Source organism: Cyprinodon tularosa, unplaced genomic scaffold (genome assembly GCF_016077235.1).
Source record: "Cyprinodon tularosa strain WSP-4 unplaced genomic scaffold, ASM1607723v1 ctg350, whole genome shotgun sequence".
Classification (NCBI taxonomy): Eukaryota; Metazoa; Chordata; class Actinopteri; order Cyprinodontiformes; family Cyprinodontidae; genus Cyprinodon; species Cyprinodon tularosa.
Genome location: NW_024039064.1, coordinates 767,587 through 789,956, shown reverse-complemented (window position 1 = coordinate 789,956; position 22,370 = coordinate 767,587). Strand labels below are relative to the sequence as shown.

Sequence of the window (22,370 nt, the reverse complement as noted above, 5' to 3'; positions counted from 1 at the left end):
CAAAAGGAGCACACTAACTACATCCCCATATTTTCACATATCAACAGTTTAAAGGTTTTCTTTCTTCTTGATCATTGATTTGTTTAAAAATTAGTTTCTTCTGTTTTGCCTTTTTTTCCCCCTATCTAAACCCCTAAGATCATCACTGATCAAATTACTTTTTTATTCATAAAAGAAAAGGACATTTCTCCTTAAACCTAATACCGTAATTGAGGGTGAACCAGCATGTACCAACAGGGGTTTAGAGTGAATCAAATCTGAGCCTCTTTTCATGGCAGAATTGTAATTCAGTCACACTGGAGGATTTTTTTTCATCTATTTAGGATGCAACAGCATCTCAATTAGGATCTTAGGATCTAAGTCTGGATCTTAACGAGTAGAAATTATGGGATTATCGACTTTTTCAATTCATCTAAACTAAAAACAATCAGCCTTCTAAATCAGTTAAAGAAACATTAAAAATAATATATCTTCATGTTAAACTTTGATAAGTATAAAGCATATTATTTTTGTGGTAAAGTCACGTCCCCTGCAACCAGCATCCTCTGCACTCCAGGAAACATTGACTTGAATCAGAGAAACAGGCATTGATCGGCAGGCTAGAACTAAAATGAGAATCATTTTAAAACACAACCAGCCACATGACCTACTGTCCAGTAAAACAGTAACAGCTGCTTTGTAAAGCAGAAAAACACGCACCAAGTGACGTTTAACCGTGTCACTTTCATGCAAAATGGAAGCAAATTCCAGAGTTCATCATAACCTAAAAAATATCCCACAGCCTTCATTAAAACAAGTGAAAGCATACCAAAAAAAAAAAAAAAGAAAATTAAAAACAATCTGGACTTTGTTTGCAAGTTTGAAGACGTTTCGCTTCCCATCCAGGAAGCTTTTTCAATTCAAAATTTCAGGAATAGTATTGAGTTCAGGATTTTTTTACAGTAGCCCAACAAAGCCTTGTTTTTGTTTTGAAAACATGCAAATTGGAACACTCCAAATTTGGAATGGGGGTTGTTTGGCTTCTTTTTTTGGCTGCAATACCCCATAGCCATCTAAGTGTCTGAAAGGTCGGCCGCTAAAGGGGATTGTTGGCCTCCACTCCGTACAGAGGCTGGGGCTGCGATGTTGACGGGAAGGGATTAACAATTAACAGCATAGAAACAAACTGGGTGGGACAGTTCTGGCATGCAATACATCTATAACCATTAATTCACCTAAATGTTAGATTCTTTTTTTAGCTGGTAGGTTTTTTTCTTCCAAACAAAAGTAGCACAATAAGAAAAAAATGTGAAGGAATTGTTAAAGAATCCTGTGGAAGAATGACAGATCACACTGGAAAAACGATCTAGAAAAAAGTAAAAATATCTTAAATTAACTGTATTTACCCTTAATTTGAGTAGATAAATATGATTGTTTGCCAATGGAATGAGTATTATTACTCTTAAAATAAGATAATTAGATAATATACATTTGAAATAAGACAATGCAATTGTGTTTTCCTATTTTAAGTATAAATTGTCTTGTTCCATTGGTAAAATGTCTCTTTTACCTCCCCAATCCAAGAGCAAATGCACTTATTTTAAGAAAAAATTACTTATCTAGATTTAGATTTTTTCCAGTGCAATAGGGAGGATTTAATGTTAGTCATTGATGATATTTCACTTGTTCACTCATTAATAAGGTCAGCTGTTTTTAAGCAGTGAGTTTGAATTCTTGTGTTTTATTTTCATGCATTAGGAATTAATTCTTCTAATACATTTGTGGTTGGTTTTACACCAGGTGATGCATTCATGATTAAATTATACTCTTCAGAATGTGTATGAATTGAAATCCTGGGGTACCTAATTATTTTCACTTTTACTGTCTGATCTGTTCAGAGGTGGACCTGCTGATGTGCTTCGGATCCTCTTCCTGCTCAGTGTTAAGGCATTGGTCTATTTACAGAACATTTTCATCAAAGGTTTCCTGTTAGAGTAGAATTTATTGTCTATTTGGATCTTTAAGCGGCAAATTAGGTCCTGATCATCACACTATCTGTACCATGCTTGTTGTTATTATGAGCTTCTTTACCCCACAAGTCTTAGCGTTGTTTAAGATTATGTTTTTAGAATCTAAAACATTAAGATGATGTTTTGGGATAATGGCTCTTTCTGCTGTTTATTATTATCCTAAAACCTTAGGTTCTGCAACTCTTTCTATACCTGAGAGTTATTTTTATATCCAGTCTAGCTAATAAAACCCATTTAGAGCCTCAAACATTGCGTGATCTTTTTTAAAGAGGGAAAAAGATAACTTACATTTAATACATATCTATAAAAGATTTGTCCTTCTTTTTAATAATCACCTCACCATGCATTATCAAAGTTTAGGTTTTAAAATGAAGGGAAAAAACTTAAGAAAGGAGAATAAATATGTTTTCAATGGGTTGCTGAAGTTTTAGGAAAATACTGTTAAAAAAAACAAAATTTTTCTCACAGAAAGATCAAAAAGCATATTGCAGTTATATTTATAGATGATTCATTTTAGAAATTCAATGCAATTAGTCAACAGCAAGCATTATTTTTCGTAGCTATTTTTCCAAAGATTGGCTGGTTCCTCATCATTCTTTAGGGATGAAGATCCATTATCGAGGGTCTCCATGGCCACAGGTTGCAGACCCCTGCTTTAGACTGACTGGTGCAATCTGTTATTTTCTTAGTTGCATGCTTTACTATGTGGCATTTCTCTTAAGAGGGAAACTTCTTTAGAATATCCGAAGAAAGCCTGACACTTTAAAGCACATTTAAAAAAAGGAGAACAGTGTAGACAGTGATTTTGACCTCAGTGGGAAACAGTTTTCTCGCAGGAAGCTGCTTTCTGCCTCATATCTCAGAAATCAGTATGTGTTATCATATGAGTGTATGTTTGGGAAGCTGAATGTAGAATTTGTTGTAAACAGCAACATGTGGTGCTGCGTGGAGTATATGCTGTGTTAGAGATTGGGTTGATAACACTGACCTGTCAGGCTTGCTGCTTCTCTTTCAGTTGTAGATTCAGAATGATGTCATATGATAAATGCGCAGGATCCTAATGTGGCAATGTGGCCTCCAAACAAAATCCAAAAAAACATGCAACACACAAAATTGAAAACAAGCAAACAAGTTCAAAAATAAAGAAAATCCAAAATTAGAAAACATGCAACAACTTAATTTTTGTTAAGTTGTTGCATGTTTTCTAATTTTGGATTTTCTTTATTTTTGAACTTGTTTGCTTGTTTTCAATTTTGTGTGTTGCATGTTTTTTTGGATTTTGTTTGGAGGCCACATTGCCACACTAACAGCTTCCTGTCATGAGCACTTATTGAGTTTTATTCAGGGTAAGCAGGAAGGTTTTATTTTAATCTGTTTCCGATAGCTCCTTTTCATGGAAAATTGTGCAGCTATTAAAATCCTAAATAGAGGAACTTGAATAAAACCATCCTAGCTCTGTGAGTAATTTTGTTTTCACGTTTTTCACAAGAATTCAATCAGTTGGATACCATTGATATGTCTCCAAACACACCAGTTCATTCAATGCATAAAATTCAAAATGTTTTAATTTTCTAAAGATCATTATCTGTTTTTTATACAAACAAAGACCATAATTGAACGTTATTTTGCTGTTAAATTGCTATGTGAGTAAAAAAAAATAATAAAATGCAGAGGAAAAAAACACTGTAGCAAAATAAATCCCTTGTTTCGTCTTTAGTAGCAACAGTAAATAGCAAAGTAACAAAGACAATGATTTATAAATAAATAAACAGCCAGTAAGAAAAAACAGCAAATGTTTACAGCTTCTATTAGAAAACGAAAACTCAATTTTCACAGTAGAGTCATAAAAAAATTAAAACTGTGATAAGATAATGTGTTTTATTTTTTTCTGTTTGATTTCTTTTGTATTTATGTGGTTTTGAAACCAACTCAAAGCTGGGCAGAACTCTAAGTTATTCAAGTGTTTCTCTCAAAAGATCTTCCTTATGTAGCACCTCTGAGTTATACCTTGTAAAACATCTCTTCATGCTTTAGGTCTGGACTTTAACTAGGCCATTGTAGTAAGAAAAAATGTTTTGACTTGAACCATTCCACTCTGGTTCTGGCCATTAGTTGAAGGACGTTGTTGGCTTCTAAGCTAAATATTCTCCCCATTCTTTAATCTTTTGCAGTTGAGAATATATTTGCTTGCCAAAAATCGGCCTGTAGATCTATAGATCACTTTGGTGATTAAAGGTGATTTAAAGTCTTACTGATGTCTAAATTTGAAAATAAAGTTAAAAGCGTAGGTAAATTTAAATATATGGTTTGTTTCTTATCATCAACACATAAATACATAAGACATCAGAGCTTTATCAGTGAGATTACAAGCTACAACTTTGCAACAACACAATTACAAATCAGAAATGTACGAGTATGAACCACAAAAGAGTACAAATAAAAGTACAAATTATTTGTAATTATAAATGTGTTATTTGTCTACATACTATTGTAATTACTAAGAGTAAACGTTTACTTATAAATATGACTCCTACTAGAAAAGTTTGATTTGTATTTGTAATTTTATGATTACTATAGTAAATTTTGGATCATAATTGTGATTTAACCAAAGCACTTTATACTGAGTTCCCTTCATGGCTTTTGTCAAACTTCAAACAGAACTCCTTGCAGTTTTTTTCCACAAAGACAGTTTGCAGAGACCTCAGAAGTTGTTTTAACAAGATTCTTCCACCTGAGCTGTTGGTGTGTGCAGCTCCTTCAGAGTTCGCATGGCCCGGTTGGCTGCCTCACCTTGCCCTATACTGTATGTGTTATTAAAGTTGGGTAGCACTCTTTGCATTTTTAAATTACTGTCTGGACAGTGCTCTGCAAAATTTTCATCACTCTTCAGAAATGCTGTTCGGTGTGTTGGTCAATCGCATCATACCCCATGAATTAAACTGAGGTATATAGTTAAAAAGGTAGTTATAAAGCATGAACAAAAAGGCACTCTATATAAATTATGTACAAGATCTCAGTCTGAATTTACCTTACTTAATCTGAAGCAAGGATTTTCTGTTAAAACAACAAAAAAATGACCTGAGTGGGGAAAAAAATATTTATTTTTTGTCTGCACAGAGTCCATTAGTGATAAAATCTAATGGTTGTTCAGTGCTGTTTTCAGAGCAGTCGGCTCCAGTCTCAGTGGGTTCTGGGAGGAGGGCAAATACAGAATCCAAACGGTGGCAAATCAATTTCTTTTTTTTTCTGAGGACAAATAACATCTAAAGTTAAGTTTTATGTTTGAAAGTTTGCGATTATCGAAGAAACTGAGAAAAATCTTACAACAATAACAACACGAGGTGAGACAGAGCCTGATTTAAATAGATCACAGCAGAGTTAAATGTGTAGGATTTGATTTTTAAGATGACTGTGTACCGGTGTACAGGGTATTCAAGTTTTCATCTTTTTTCCTCTTCCTTTTTTTGTCAGTATAATCACTTAAATGGATACATCACTTCACTGTCTTATGATCTGCAGCATCTCAGTGATCTGAAAACATTCCTGCTGCTTTCGTTCTTCAATCAGATGTTGCTCTCAAAGTTTGGGAATGTCTCATCATTCAGGACCCACGGTTTTCTGTTCATCTCAGGGGTTTTCAGGATTGATAGTTTGTGATTAGGATTATCGATTTTTCATCATCTTTGTTTTTGTTTATTATGGCTTGCTATATCCTGTTATTATTGCCATTTGGGTTTGACATACTAGGTCTGTATGTTTAACATTTTGCAAGAGGTTTTCTTTTTTTCTTTTTTGTGTATTTCTTAGTGATTCTGGTTAGTATTTTTGGTATAGGTTCTGTTGGTGCTTCCCCCCCCCTTTTTATTCCTGTATAAATAGCATCAATCTGCGGTTCTGTTTAAATGAAACCACCTCTAGCCTTAATTAGCAAACTTTGACAGGGTCCCATGTAATGTGCTCCACTACCAAAAACAATGCTGCCATCAAAGACATTACCGTAAGTCTTTTTTTACCCATCAGGTTTCGTGAATACCACAATAAGCATTCATTAATTTTAATTGCAACTACCACAGATGTTAGTTCTGGTGGCTAGAGTATCTCATCTTTTCTTTTAAGAAATACATCACATTTCTTTAAAAGTGTCCCCCCCTCCACCCCCTCGGTAAGACTTATGGCCTTGGGTGAAAAGAGATAGTTTGCATCTTTAATGCACTTTTTTGTTTGAATAAATACTTTTATTATTATCATTTATTTATTTTTATTATTATTTTAACAAAATATCATGTTATAAACCTCCCATCATCACACCTCACATTCCTATTCTGGTAAATTAATAGGAGAGTCTAATATTTACCAAAGTAATCAAAACAATTTTAAACATAGGAATACATAATTTTAGTTTCAAATTAATTAAAGTTCATTTTCACAGTCCAGAGAAAAAATTCAATTGGAATTTAGTCTTTTTTTTTTTTATATAAAAAGGCAACAACAGGTATGAATAATATGATAAAGGTCCAGACTCACACAATCGAAATACTTATTAGTTAAAAAAGTCATGGATAATGTATTTATTTTCAAAATTATTTTCAAACCAAACATGATCAATTTGGGCCCCAGTTAGGTCTGCAGTAGGAATGCTGTTGGGCCTGTCGTTTTAGCTCCTTTAGGCTTTGAAAGTATAGCCCCTGGTGTCTGACCCTGGGGCTCTTGTCTGCCAATCTTGAGTGGATCCTGCCATTCCTGTGTCTGCCCTTCCTATGTCCCTTTATCTGGGGTGGCTTTGGATATCTAAGACTCTGGTCTCCTCTGTGTTAACCTTGGGGTGAGTCTGGGGCCCCTCACACCTGCTATTGAGCATATCATGCTGCTGAAGGAGTCTTGTAAACCTTGTATTATACAATCATCAGTATGCACCACAGGCATCTGGATCCAGGTATTCACTGATACACAGTTCAGCTTAATACTGAGGCGCAGCTTCAGTTTAGCTCTTAATAACATTGTGTAATCTTCATAGGTTTTGCTTCCGATGTTTGTAATCCTTCATTTGCTGCTTGCTCTTGGCATATACCCACTTTTTTGTGTGTTTGGTACGTGGTTTTGTTTCTTTTTCTCTTCCCATTCTTTTCTAATAGGTGTTGACGCTGACTTTTAGCATTTTCTGTGTTTTTTATGATTTTTTTCTTTTTTTCACTCCCCTCTCTTCCCTATAATTCTTACTCCGTCTCCATTACCTACCTCCCTTTCCATCTCAGTCTCCAATGCATATGTTTCCACCCCCCATTCCATTTCTAGTAAATTTTCTTACAAATGAAACCTTATGATAACAGCCATGCTGGTCAACTTGTGAAAGTAATTTTCTTGAGCTGTTATCTTGCACACGGACATCGGTTCTGAGTGCTATATCGGCAAACGGGACACATTAAAAAATATAAACAAGAAAACCAAAATGTGATTAACTAAAAACCAACATGTTCACGTATGGGATTTGATTATTTTTTCTCCTGGATGAGGTGACACACTTAATACCACGAACATCGAATTAGTTTGTTTCCAAGAAAGTAATTCACAACATGCAACCGTAGGCAACCATTCTTATGAAGTGGATAATGGGAAACATAAACATTTGTGTTTTAGTCAGGAGGACTAAAAGCATAAAGCTTGGGTCGAGTACAGAAATGTAAGTACATGACATCTGTGCAAAGAGATGATAGACGGATGAAAGCTTTTTGCTAGTGGTTTGGAGTGGCAGAGCTTTTAGGGCAAATAAATGTGCTTATTTAAATATGTGTGTGGAAGGTGGTGTGTATGAGGACATTGCACAAGGGGTATATATTAGCGTGTGCTAGTGTGTGTGTGTGTGTGTGTGCATGTGTGGGGTGTATATGGAGGACAATAACAGCTGCCACTGTGCCCTGGCATCTATTAAAAAGCAGAACAAACTGTGTCTGACATTCGGTGCTCACAAACTGCCCACTGATGGGCAGGAAGCCCGTTAGATGAAAAAAGTTTTAGAGATCCTAGCAGACTTATAGATTTTTGAGGTCTCTCTGTGAAAGCTTGCATCAGAGTTTTATGTTGAAACATCGCCTCAATATTGACTGAGTGATGATTCTCTCAGTAATTGCAGCTGTTTTGTCTCTTGAGGCCTGTGCAGTAATTGTGCATTTGGCTGAAATCGACCAAATAAAACTTCTATTGTGTTTAAAGAGCAGCAGGATGGCTGTTAAAGCTACTAATCTTTAAACTCTCCTGAGCCGTCACGCCTGAGGTAAGCAGCTGCCTGTGTAATTACACTCTTGTTATATATATATTTTTTTATTTCCATCAGTGGGGACAGTTATAATAGCTTATAAAATAACAGCTTATTTGAACTTTAAATCTCCAACAGAAACAGGTAACAAGTTTTTTTTTTAAAATATATATAAATCAAGTTCTTTTATTTTCAGTTTTTCCCACTTAGATTGTTGACATTTACTTTGAATCATAAAAATAAAGTATCCTAAAGAATGTGAAAAAGAAATTTGTGCCTTATAATCAGGAAGTTATTATTTTGGTAGGACTAATAAAGCCTTTAACCTTACCTAGAATAGATTACACTGTTTTTATTTTTATTTCCATCAGTGGGGACAGTTATAATAGCCTAAAAAATAACAGCTTTTTTAACTTTAAATCTCCAACAAAAACAGGAAGCAAGTTTAAAAAAAAAAAAAAATCAAATTTTTTTATTTTCAGTTTTTCCCACTTAGATTGTTGAAATTTCCTTTGAATCATGAAAATAAAGTGTCCTAGAGAATGTGAAAAAGAAACTTGTGCCTTATAATCAGGAAGTTATTATTTTGGTAGGACTATTAAAGCCTGTACAGAAAATAGTTTAGATTAGATGAGCTTTATCTATCTCACAGCGGAGAAATTCACTGGTCACATATTGGCATAGTACTTAAAGAAGGTGCAAAACAAGGAGGAAAAGGTGCATTAGGAATAAAAAAAAAATAAAATAAATAAAAATAAGACATAAAAAATAAAAAATACAAGGGAGTAACACAGAGATTTGAGGTGTCACATGTACAATCAGGATGGCTTATATGACTAACTTTAGAAGAGCAAATGGACATTGTTATCATGTCAGACGGTGTTTTCCAAAGAAAATGTTACAAAAATAATGCTACCCATGCATGCCCACGACCTCTGGGTCAGCGTCTTTCCTACTGATATTGAACTCACCAGATGCATGCAACCAGTTTGTTGCACAATATTCCCAAGAAAATGTTGTTTTCATTAACTTTTTGTCCAGAGTTTGTTATTAAATATGAAAGTCCGGCTAATGAGAGGTTAGTAGAGAGATGATGGGATGAACCTTGTTCCAAATCCTTTTTATAATCATATGAAAAACAAATGACGACCAATCTAGACCATAGCAGGGATTCTTTTTAAAGCAATTTCTTTCTTTTTTTCCAAGAAAGGCCTTCAAAATGTGAACCTTTTATGTTTCACCCATTCTAAACCTTTTTCTATAAAATTTATACTTTAAAGAAAAAAAAAACACTTTTAAATTAGTATATAATTTATTTGATTTAATATTGCTTAAGCAACATTCTACAATAAGGAGAAAGATGCATTTGAAAAGTTGAGCAGCAATAGGCTGAACCATAAAAACTCTCCTAAAACAGCAATGATAAATGGTCCTTGAAGTCTATTGATTTACCTTTGTAATTTATTTGCTCTTATTGTTGGAGCTTTAGTATTAGTTTGTGTTTGGTTTTTAAGACATTTTCTGCTTGTCGTTTTGCTGTTTGGGTCTTGCCACATTTGTTCATTTTTCTGCAGTTTTATTTTTCTCTGTCACTCTCTACTTTATTCTTTTGTCTCTTTCTTCTTAGTTTAATCTATTTCATGTCTGGTTTAATTTGTTAGATCTTTCCAATAGTTATGCTCTAGTTCTATTATGGCTTTAAAATGTTTTAATTAGACCACTGACGAAATATCTTCCTGCTGCACTGTCATTTCCTATCTTGGGATCAATAAAGTATATCCAATCCAGGCTTAAGCACCTTTTGTTTTAGTTTTTCTTACATCCTGTCAAATTTTCGTCCAAGTTTTTGAGTTGTCATGGATTCAGTAAATTATTGCACAATCTTTCTTTACAATCAGAGCTCAATGATTTGTCTGATAATTTTAGAAAACAGTTTATGGTTTGATTAAACATTTAAACCTGATCAGTGTTTGCATCTTGCCTTTATGTAGCAAACATTACGGCACCTTATTGTGGTGACGTTTGCAGTGGAACCTATGCGACCTAAAATAAGCATCATTACAGAAACCTCTTTCATGCGCATTTATTAGACTTGCTCACTGCTACAGATTCCTGCAGCGATGTTGTTTTAAAAAAAACTGACAGTGCTTTCTAATAGAATAGAATAGAAATTCAACATCTTTTGTCATTACACTGTCACAAGTACAGAGTAAAGAAATTTACTCAATGCATTTAACCCACTCCTTTTGGGAGCAACGTATGCCCAGAGAGCAGTGTGGGGTTAAGGGTCTTTCTCAGGGGCCCAGAGTGGCAGTCTGTGGGAGTGGGGCTTGAACTCAGAACCTCTGGGATCCAAGCACAAAGCCCTAACCAGGCCACCACTCCCCCGTCAATAGTAATAGTTTGAACTTATGTTGCAACAAAAAAAAATCTAAATTTTATTCAGATTTTATGTGACGGACTAATAAGTAGAGTATTAGTATATAAAGGCTACAATAAAGCTTGATTTGTTGTCTTTTAATCTGATGAAAATTCCAATGGAACCACCTGCCTTTGAATCCCACTCATTTAAGTCCAGACGTTTTGTAAAGACTAAAAATTTTAGAAGACTTTGTAAAACTTTATTTGAAGGGGTATCATCAAACATGACATAACACCTGTCATGGAGATGAAAGTGTCAGGGTTCCTTTGTGTTAGTGAGTGCGAGTTATGCATCTCCCATCATAGAGGATCTTTGGTGAGAACCTTGGTATGCTACACAGGTGAACATAATATTCCTAATCAGAGTGCTGGGCTTAAAAGTGCAGCAGAGCCTTCACTCGAGGCTGGTTTATTGTGTTGTAGAAGTTTGTTTGGTTGCCTTCTAGTCTCTAGCTTCTCTCAATTATTTTCCCTGATGTTATTGTTTTTTGTTTGGTTTTCTGTATATTTGGATTTTGGATTTTTGACTCTGTTCGCCTTGGACTTTTAATTAAATCATCCAAACTCATCCATTGTAAAAAGGATCTAGAAATAAGTAAAACATTTTCTTAATTTGAGTGGGTAAATGAAATGCTTTGCCAATGGAATGAGTATTTTTACTCTTAAAAGAAGAAATTTAGATAAAATGCACTTGAAATAAGACAATGCAATTGTGTTTTCTTATTTTAAATGTAAATTGTCTTGTTCCATTGGCAAAATGTCTCTTTTACGTACTCAATCCAAGAACAAATGCACTTATTTTAGGAAAAAATAACTTATCTAGATTTCCATTTTTTCCAGTGTCTGTGCCAACTCCTCTCTGCATTTGGGTCCTCAAAACCTCTACACAACCTGACAGAAAGACTCTATGAATGTTTATGACTGTTTTCAATAACAGTCTTTCAATAAATTAAGTCACTTTAAATGCAAAGTCGACATTGTTAAAAGTAAGAGACAAAACTTTTCTAAAAAAAAAAAAAAGATATTAACCAGTTAATTCTAAACCATCATAAATGTGTCATAACATGTCTTCTTATAAACAGTGGCAAAGTTTTCATAGGGATGACCTGCAGGGACAAACCTACACTGTACAGAAAGGAAATGAACGAGCACAAGATGCAAAATTTCCAAATAAATCAGTAAAGAAAGACTAGAATGTAACAAAGCTCTTTCTAATAATTATACACACACATCTATACGTCTAAATTGATAATTAAACACATAATAATCATATTTAAAAGTGCACAAATTTTGTATCTGTCATTTTTTATGTAGCATATTGTTATTTATAATTAGTTACTTTCTTTTAGTTGTCAGTGTATAGTTAATATACAAACAATTAGAATGTAATATTACTAATAAGTAATTAGGATACTTCACATAAGAGTATTACTGATAAAAACCCCTGGTTTAGAAGGGAACTGCTGTTTCTGGAGATGCTAAATTATGTCAACACTGAAAAAATAAAATATCATGTGGTAGAGGTGGCAGATTCAAAAACATCAAAAATATAATTTGATAAATGTTTTAACATTAAATTACACTTCTATTAGTCTGTTTTTTAAGAAAGTGTAAAACATCTTTGCGACTTGTCCTACTTTTTCAACCTTACTTTAAGTAAAGCGAAATATCAATGACACGTATAAAATCGTTTCATCATGGCAGCCAAAATTAAGCCCAGTCACGTGACAGTATAATTTAATGTTAATGTATACATTTTCGTGACTTTTTAAAGGTTTGTAGTTAGACCTGTTTTAACCTATTTTAATGTCATATTTTTATTTTTGTCATTACAAATACATTTTAAACAGCTTTGCACTAAATGTATCATCATTTACTGAATGATTAAATGATGGCAGTCAAAATCAAAGAAAAAGAAAAACTCCTTTATATTTATGGGAGGTGTCATGTCATGATTATAGAGTAACAGTGTAATATCATTATCCTGCCTTTAGTGAACTAACGGCAACCTGAGAGGGAAGAAACACGGCAGACATGGATGTTTAAAGTACGATTTGGTTATAAAACAATAACCAAAATTCGGTCCATCATATGGAGGACAAGACATGGTGATCCCCCTACAACCGTAGCCCCCGATAAGTAGAACATTAAGAAGCTGAAGGTGAGATTTGATCATTTTGGGCTATATTCATTCATAGCAGACTGTCCAGACAGTGACGTTGTGAATGTGAACCATGATGTCAGAGTACTTGAACAGACACAGGGAAGCTGATTAGAACTGATGGGAATAAAGATGGACAGGGGGATTCCTGAGAAGTGCAGTTATGTCTAATTACAAGCTACCTGCAAACTCCTTCACCTTCTTCTTGGTTGATCTACCTAGTATTGGTAAAGTGTGAAGCTGATTAATGCATCTGTGGCTTTTTTATTACCTCTGTCCTTATAGAAAATTTACAAACACAGACTGAGTTTTTCCCCCCTATGATTATGACCCCTACATCGTCACTGCCAATACCCCCTGCAGCGCACAGTTTGGATCAGGAATCAGTCAGAACTTAAATGATGTTAGAGGGAACCAGCCACCTGACAATCATGGTTCCATTATTTCTAGTGCCATCCAAACAAGCGACCCCCCAGGAACTTTTGGATAATGCACAGGCTCAGAACAAAACATAAGTGCTTTTGCAATTACAGAGCGAGCTGAGTGTCAGTCACTTCAACAAGACAGATCAGCTGTCATCCCGATGCTGCCCTGATTTCAATCTGTCCAAAACAAACTCTGCAAAACGTACTGGATCTCTTGCCTTATGACATGTGTGTCTATCTGCAGCATATTTTATCATCCTTGCTTTGTTTCTGTGTGACGCAACGTATATTTAAGTTTGAAAATGTTCAACAAATAGTTTAGGGGTTAAAATTTGCTTAAAAGGTTAAATCTCTTGCACTGGGTCAAAGATTAGGGTTAGGATTGTAATCAGTGTGGTTAAGCCTCAGGGAACTTAATGTATCTCTCAAACACACCCTCTGGGATTTCTCTTGTGTGTTTGTGTTGAGAAGGAAAGCAGAGCAGAGACATAATGAAAATAACCTCAATGTGGATGTTGTGAAATGTTGTTCAAATCCAGTGTTATTGGGAGAAGTGTGGGAGGATCACTGAGGCCAGACTGGAAAGGAGGCTGGGTGTGTGCATCGAGGAGGTGGGTGGTTGAGGGTCACAGTGGTCACTGAAAGGGTTTTCCCAACCAACTGACCTGCTCGGAGAGCTGCTTGCCTCTGAGGAAGAAGCCCAGCAGGCAGCCGATGACCACGGCCAGAACAGACAGGATGAGCAGTCCGTTCTGCTTGCAGACATTCTTCACTCGGCCCCACACTTCTTCCAGAGCCATCCTCCTCCACCGCCTCCTCCCGCTGCTCGTCCGGGTCCTGACTGCAACTTTGCAACCCTCAGAGAAAACCACCAAAGCAAGCCCCCGTCTTTAATCTGCTATTCAGCCATGTACATCCAGCAGACAACCAACAACTACAGCTTCAAAGGAGGGCGAGACAGCGGGTGGATGTAGCAGTTGGGGAATATGGTTTGGAAGCAGACAGAATAAGGAGAAAGTGGATTTAGGAGACACAAAAAATGAAAACTAAACCAGAAAAAAATAAAATAAAAAAGAGTTGATTTCAGAAATGAAAACAACAAGATATATAAATGAGCTGAAGATCCAAAGTGAAACAGTTCAGGGATGCATTCCCAATCCAGGCTTTGTCCTCCAGTACTTTAAATCTAAGCAGAAGCATCCCACTGACACACTCCCTCTCTCAGCCAGAGTCTGCCTCCAACCCGTCTGCCCCCTCAACCTCCTCCCCTACAGGACACATTTCTGCCGGCGACCAACAGAGGGCCCTGCGACAGCTGGTGGAATTGTCATTAGGGTTAATACTACGATCCTATTAGGCACTGTGCAGTACAACTCAGATGTAAGGCTGGATTAGAGAGCTCTCTGAACAATTGGACAGCAGATTGGTCCAGGCCACCAAACATGAGGGAGGGGGGCAGCAAGAATGAAAGGGAGGAAGAGAGGAAAAAGTCACAAAGGATTAAAAGCAAACTATGATTTACAGAGAGAACATTTAATAACACCTAACGTTATATTAATGGAATAAGAAGCCACTTAGGTGTTTTGGATTCCCCTCAGAACTGTGTAGGCAGCAGTTCATTAGGTCTACAGTCTCACAGCTGGCAAGAAGTGATGTATACTTAGGTGTTGTCAGCTGCATGGCTATAGCCTATAATCACAGTCACAGTATGTCAGGAAAAACAGCATATTCAGAATACTGACATAGATTCATATGAGAAGAACAACAAAATGGCAGCTTGTTTTCTACTTAATTTTCCTTTTCAATATTATCTCTCAAGAGTTAGACATAAGTAAGCAGGTCGGATGGTATAAGTGTGGTAAAACCTTATAATTTAATTACTTACTCAGCAGGCGTTACTGAGCCTGTAAATGTAGCTTGTTATGTTATTGAGGTGTTTTATTTTATAGAAAAGAAAGTGGTGAAAAAGAACAAAGAAAAAGCAAAAAAGACTCCAGGTAAAATTCAGAAATGAGTAAATTTGTCTATATCCCCCTTCACTTGTATACCCCAAAAGGAAAACTCAAGAGCAGGCAGGTGTCCTCATGATCAAATATGATCTAATACGTAAACCTATCAAGAACTGGATCTCTTTTAGAGCTAACTGGATGGACACAGAGAGCATTAATTAGACAAGCAGCCAAGAGTCACGCAAACTCTGGAGGTGTCAGGGATCTAGGTGTATTGTATCTATTTACACCTGGTCCAGCACTGAACTGGTTTAAATCCTATGTAAAGGACAGAGATTTTTGCTGTCAGTAGGTAACTTTACATCAGAGACAACAATATTCACATGTAGAGTTCCCCAAGGGTGCATCTTAGGGCCACCTTCAATTATATATCTATATGCCAATGCCAATCAATCTGGTGCTGGGTAAATGCATTGTTAGAATATAACTGAATTATGGGGAGTGTTGGCCTGGTGGTTATAGCAGTGCGCTTGTGCTCAGGCAAGGTTGCAAGTACACGATTCAATCCCCTCAGTCTCCACTCTGGGTGCCTGAGCAAAACCCTTAACCCCCACACTGCTCCCCGGGAGCCACACAATGGCAGCCCACTGCTCCCCGAGAGGATGGGTCAAATGCAGAGAGTGAATTTCCTCATTGTGGGACAATGAAAGTGATTTACAATGCCATATCTCCAAAACACATTACAGACTTTTTGTCTCAGGGCCCAGAACCAAATATGAAGAAGCAGCTTTTAATATATATTCTGCATAAGTCTAAAATAAACTCCAAAAAAAGTGTAAAAGTGCTGAAACCTTAAGTTGTTTTAAGTCTACATTAATAACCTATGTTTTAGTGACGTTTCCAAGTCCAGTTGTCATTCTATTTAAATATATTTAATGGTCTTATTTTAATTGTTCAATCTTACCCTCTCTAATACCATTTTATTGCCTCTATTCCTCTGCAATTTACTTTTCTTTTTCTCATGTACACCATTTGTCTTGCCACTGAATTTTGCCATCCATAGAAATAAACCTTTGCCATACTTTGTGTGATGTTCCTCTATCTAGAAGAAAGAGCAAGAAGCTGAGCAGTGTGGTTCAGCACACCCACTTAATCAAGTTCATCAACTGGAGCAAAAGAGGAGCCTGTCATTCACTTTTAATCACTGTGACACCTCTAGTCCTTATATCAGTTCCCACTAATCTTGATCTCTTTCTACCTCAAAAGTTACCTTCTAACTATCCATGGGTCTCCTGTCCTTTGATTGTCACCTGATTCTTGTCTTAAGCCGGGCATACACTGTGCGATTTTTTGCCCTTCTCGGGCCAACTTTCCAGTCGTGCGAGAATGTTTTGATCAGGCCGACTTTCAGCCTGAAGCGTGCGCCATGTAGTGTACAGCGGGTAACCAGGGGCGATCAGCCTCTCACGACCACCTCCCGATCAGGAATCGTGGGGTAGGGAGAAAAGAATGTTTGATTTTCAGTCGGCGGTCGTGGGCAAATCGCTCAGTCATATACAAAGATTCTTCTTCTTCTTCCTCCCAACACAGAAGCATGGTGGGGATGCATTGAGTGAAATACAGTTCTTTCTGTAATTGACAGACCGTAGTAGCCATGTTTGCTCAGTCATGTCTTATTTTCTAAATACGTCGTCGCCTTTTCTTTTTAGAGCTTTCAGCATAAAATTGCAATAACTACGCTGTTAGTGTAAGTGCATTTCCTCCAGATGCACACTTCAAAGAGGGCCGTAGTGTTTAGTTTGAGTATCAGGACTAGGCCATTGGCTGCACACTGAGGAGGAAACTAAGCCAGTTATTCAGGTGTGTGGAGACAGAGACACATATAATGGTGCAGGACACTGGACCTAAAAGACATTTCATAAATCATATCACCTTTTCTGCTAATTTTTCTTCTGTTATTGATTGATGATTATCCTCTGATTTCCTTATTTGTTCTGTGAAGTTCTTCATCTTGTTTTAGTGGTTGCAACTGCTTGTGTTTTATAAGTCTGTGGGTGAAAAGTAACTGATCTCTCAAACCCCACCGTTTTAAAGCATTTACAAATAATTCCTTAGAATGCATGAAAATTACACTGGTAAAATGTTTACCAATATACAGGTGCTGGTCATAAAATTAGAATATCATGAAAAAGTAGATTGATTTCAGTAATTCCATTTAAAAAGTGAAACTTGTATATTATATTCATACATTACATACAAACTCATATATTTCAGATGTTTATTTTGTTTAATTTTGATGATTACAAATGACAACAAATGAAAATCTCAAATTCATCATATCAGAAAATTAGAATATTGTGAAAAGGTTCAAAATTGATGGCCCCTGGTGCCACACTCTAATCAGCTAATTAACTCAAACCACCTGCAAAAGCCTTTAAATGGTCTTTCAGTCTAGTTCTATAGGCTACACAATCATGGGGAAGACTGCTGACTTGACAGTTGTCCAAAAGACGACCATCGACACCTTGCACAAGGAGGGCAAGACACAAAAGGTCATCGCTAAAGAGGCTGGCTGTTCACAGAGCTCAGTGTCCAAGCACATTAATAGAGAGGCGAAGGGAAGGAAAAGATGTGGTCGAAAAAAGTGTACAAGCAAGAGAGATAACCGCACCCTGGAGAGGATTGTGAAACAAAACCCATTCAAAAATGTGGGGGAGATTCACAAAGAGTGGACTGCAGCTGGAGTGAGTGCTTCAAGAACCACCACACACAGACGTATGAAAGACATGGGTTTCTGCTGTCGCATTCCTTGTGTCAAGCCACTCTTGAACCACAGACAGCGTCAGAAGCGTCTTGCCTGGGCTAAAGAGAAACAGGACTGGACTGCTGGTGAGTGGTCCAAAGTCATGTTCTCTGATGAAAGTAAATTTTGCATTTCCTTTGGAAATCAAGGTCCCAGAGTCTGGAGGAAAAGAAGAGAGGCACTTCATCCACGTTGCTTGAAGTCCAGTGTAAAGTTTCCACAGTCAGTGATGGTTTGGGGTGCCATGTCATCTGCTGGTGTTGGTCCATTGTGTTTTCTGAGGTCCAGGGTCAACGCAGCCACATACCAGGAAGTTTTAGAGCACTTCATGCTTCCTGCAGCTGACCAACTTTTTGGAGATGCAGATTTCATTTTCCAACAGGACTTGGCACCTGCACACAGTGCCAAAGCTACCAGTACCTGGTTGAAGGACCATGGTATCCCTGTTCTTAATTGGCCAGCAAACTCTCCTGACCTTAACCCCATAGAAAATCTATGGGGTATTGTGAAGAAGAAGATGCAATACACCAGACCCAACAATTCAGAAGAGCTAAAAGCCACTATTAGAGCAACCTGGGCTATCAACACCTGAGCAGTGCCACAGACTGATCGACTCCATGCCATGCCGCATTGCTGCAGTAATACAGGCCAAAGGAGGCCCAACTAAATACTGAGTGCTGTACATGCTCATACTTTTCATGTTCATACTTTTCAGTTGGCCAACATTTCTATAAATCCTTTGTTTTTATTGGTCTTCAGTAATATTCTAATTTTCTGATATGATGAATTTGAGATTTTCATTTGTTGTCATTTGTAATCATCAAAATTAAACAAAATAAACATCTGAAATATATGAGTTTTTATGTAATGTATGAATATAATATACAAGTTTCACTTTTTAAATGGAATTACTGAAATCAATCTACTTTTTCATGATATTCTAATTTTATGACCAGCACCTGTAGACATGTTAGACATTTTTGGAAAGCTTAGATTCTCCACAATTCAATGGACACAGCGAGCACCAAAGCACAATTGACACAGATATAGCAGCATGTCAAAATGTACCATGACAAAGCAGCCACAACAAGCAAGCATGTCTATATAACTGTTCATGTATATATTCAGAAACTAGAAGAAGTTAGCTTTCAAATAATGTATCACGCATTTAATTTGGGCTTACAGTTCCTAAGTTATTTTTTTCCATTTGGTTATGCAAAATAGGTGAGAAATTCCCAAAAAAAGGTGTATATGAAGAGGCTAAACAACTTTACTCTAATGACTGTTCTTTTTATTTCTAAAGCAGTTTACTAAATCGAAACTTTACCGGAGTAGATTTGTTTTCACATTTTACTCAGTTACATTTATTCATTTGTTACAGAGTAAAAATACACACTAAGTGTTAAATTTAAATCTCAGTATAAGAGGTTAAGTACAAAATGTGATCAGTTGCATTGAAACCAATATTGTGCGAAGCAATCTGTTGTTTTTCTTTTTGTTGGTGTTTTATTTTGACTTGAACAGCAATACTACTACTGCTGTGGTCATATTTTGTATATTGTTCAAGATGTTTGTTTAAACTGCTAAAATCTTGATAAATATATTTGGAGGAAAAAATACACACTAAGTAAAGTGAATGACAAACACCAGAGGCAGCAGCAGAGATGAATTGCTGCTGCTGCTGCTACTGTTTTAGAAGAGTAATCAGATCCCGCATGGAGTCAAATGAAGCAATGAGCTGTAGCAACAGCTTTTCTTTTATCTATACTGTAGTTAAACTGGTCCAATAACAATTATTTAGGGTAAACTTGGGCTAAATGCACACAAAGAATCAGCTATAAACACAGAAGGAGCCTCCAGAATTCTCAATCAATACATAATCTAAATATATTGTCACTGTTGATAAATGCTGGTAAAATCTCTATAATTGCTATAGATTATCAACATATTCTCATTATCAGTTCGTATGAAATCGTACGAAAAGTTCTGCACAGTATTTCGTACGTTTTTGACGTTTTTCCTCGAAAAACAGATCAGTGCGCTTGCGCAGCCAGACAGACGAAAAAAGCAAAATTACTCAAAAACGTACAAAATTACTGTGCATAACTTTTCGTACGATTTCATACGAACTGATAATGAGAATACATTGAGATTATTGGCTTTAGAGAGCTAGATATCCAGTATTTGATCAGACATTAATTGTTATCTAAATACACAAAAAGCTGTTCAATTTTACACATTTACTTTATTATGATACAGATGCATCATAAGCATCAGGATACTGCATATATTCTACAAGTCTGAGAGAGTGATATCCTCTGTGGTAACAGCCTCAGAGCAAATACGGGAACAAGCTAACAAAGAAGACTTGGCTCTGTTTGGTTAATTCAACTAGAGCCCTCAAAGAAGATTTTCTGAAGAATACTTCATAAAATAAGGAACAATATGCCCAAGTCTGAACCTCATCTTCATCAGAATGGTGCACAATAACAGCGTCATCGGTTTGAGGCTTCTGCAGACCAAATATAGTACAGACTGCTGCAGGAGATCATTGCTCCTCAGTTCTTTTCAATGAGTTACAATTCATTTAAAAAAAAAAACAACTACAACAAAATCTACTTTCACTTTGGGGCAAAATAAATTATTTCTGAATTTAATTTTTGAAACTAAGCACATTAAATACTGCTGCTTTATTGTTAAACATAAACTAAAATAACATAAAAGAGTGACTGCTTTAGCACCAAAAATAAAACATACATATAGTTTGTTGAAGGCTTTTGCTGTACTACTGTAAATCAAAGCTGTTTAAATTCTAGTTTGGGATTTTTTTTTTGTTAGTTATTGTGTCATTAATACATTATCAGCACCCACTGCTTTGCACAACACGTGACTGTAAAACAAAAGCAAATTAATCTCATCCTGATGGAAATGAACTAAATTAAAGAAAGAGCCCTGCAGAAAAGTTTTGCTTGTTTACCATATTTTCTGTCTCCTCCTTTACTTTTTATGCACATCTAATGAGCTGTTGTTCCTGTGCTGAATCATGTTGGTTATGCATGGCCACCAGAGCTGTTGTGCTCCTGTATACTCTAGGCCTGTCTGACAGCGTCTGTCAGAGGAATCACTTGTTAAATGCCTGGGTAAAAATACCTGTTATCAACTCAAGACAGCAAGCAACCAGACAGCCAAATATGCTGCAGGAGAACAGCACTCTGCATATAACATTTACAACTGAACAGCTCATGACTATAAAACATCTTTAATTTCTATGTTAATATTTTTTTTCATCATACAATTAGGGAATTACAGTGAAGAAATATTAATAAAATTAAATGAAATAGACAATAAGTCAAGCATTGTGCAAAAATAGACTCCTATTAGTCTTCAGATGTCAATAATTTGTCTCGACAAGTTAAACAGCACAATATCCTGTCGACATTTACAAATGCATTGTTAAGAGTGGCTTAACAGAGAACTTCCTCAAAGCTTATTGACCCTGTTTACCCAGGATTTAACACTAGGTTTATTTCCTCAGTTCAGGTTGTTTGAGGCTATTGCAGGAATCAATAGCAGTGATCTGATTTAAATGAGCAAGGTTAATTTTTGTTATGGAGTGACCTCTATTATTCACTCACAGGATATTTCAATATATTGATCGACTGGTAAACATCTAAAGATAAATCAAATAGAGATGAAAATAGAACAGCTCTTTTTTTCTGGAGTCATCTTTAAAGGAGACCTGAGATGAGAATGAAGAGATAGACTTAATGATGGTGGAGTAGAAGTGAGCCATCATTGTCGATTGCAGGCTGAACACAGGAGGTTCATGCTCTGCTGTCCTGAAAACTAAAATATGCCTCTACAGCTTTCAGCACAGGCTTGCAGAGCTTTAATTAAAGAGAGGTGGACCCTCACATGATCAGATTGACCTAGAGCACCATGGGTAATGCCATGATGAACATTATTTACTTTGGTTTGCCGGTGACCTGGAGTTTCCCCTCTTTAATTGGAAACTTCATAAATTCTCTGCATTTCAGGAGTTTTTGGTTGAGATTTTGTTAGGTTTCTGTTTCTGTTGTTTTTCTTTTGCTCCTTGATTTCTAGTGTTTAGTTTTCTTTTCACCATGTTTCTTTATCCTAGTTATTTGATTAATTTTTTGTTGTTGTTTTCTTATTAGTTCCTGTGTTCCAGGTTTTCCATTTGTTGTCCTCTGCTGCCCTCTTGTGTCCTCTTTCTCTTGCTCTGTTCTCTGTTCAGCCCTCACCTGTTTTCAATTTCCTCATTAGGCCTCTCCCTGTCTCTGTCCCCTTTAAAAGCCCTCCCTCTTCAGTTCCTGTTTGCTGGATCCTCG

The 22,370-nt window shown here is 36.3% G+C and overlaps 1 protein-coding gene across 1 annotated transcript in view; it reads right to left on the bottom strand.

The window, feature by feature from the left end:
* slc1a7a (solute carrier family 1 member 7a) overlaps nt 1-14,517 on the bottom strand; it is a 100,886-nt gene extending 86,369 nt beyond the window's left edge. Inside the window, exon 1 of the mRNA XM_038295100.1 lies at nt 13,932-14,517. Within this exon, the coding sequence (XP_038151028.1) occupies nt 13,932-14,066 (135 nt within the window). The 5' untranslated portion in view covers nt 14,067-14,517. The remainder of the gene's footprint in view (nt 1-13,931) is intronic.
* Between the last annotated feature and the right edge of the window lie 7,853 nt (nt 14,518-22,370).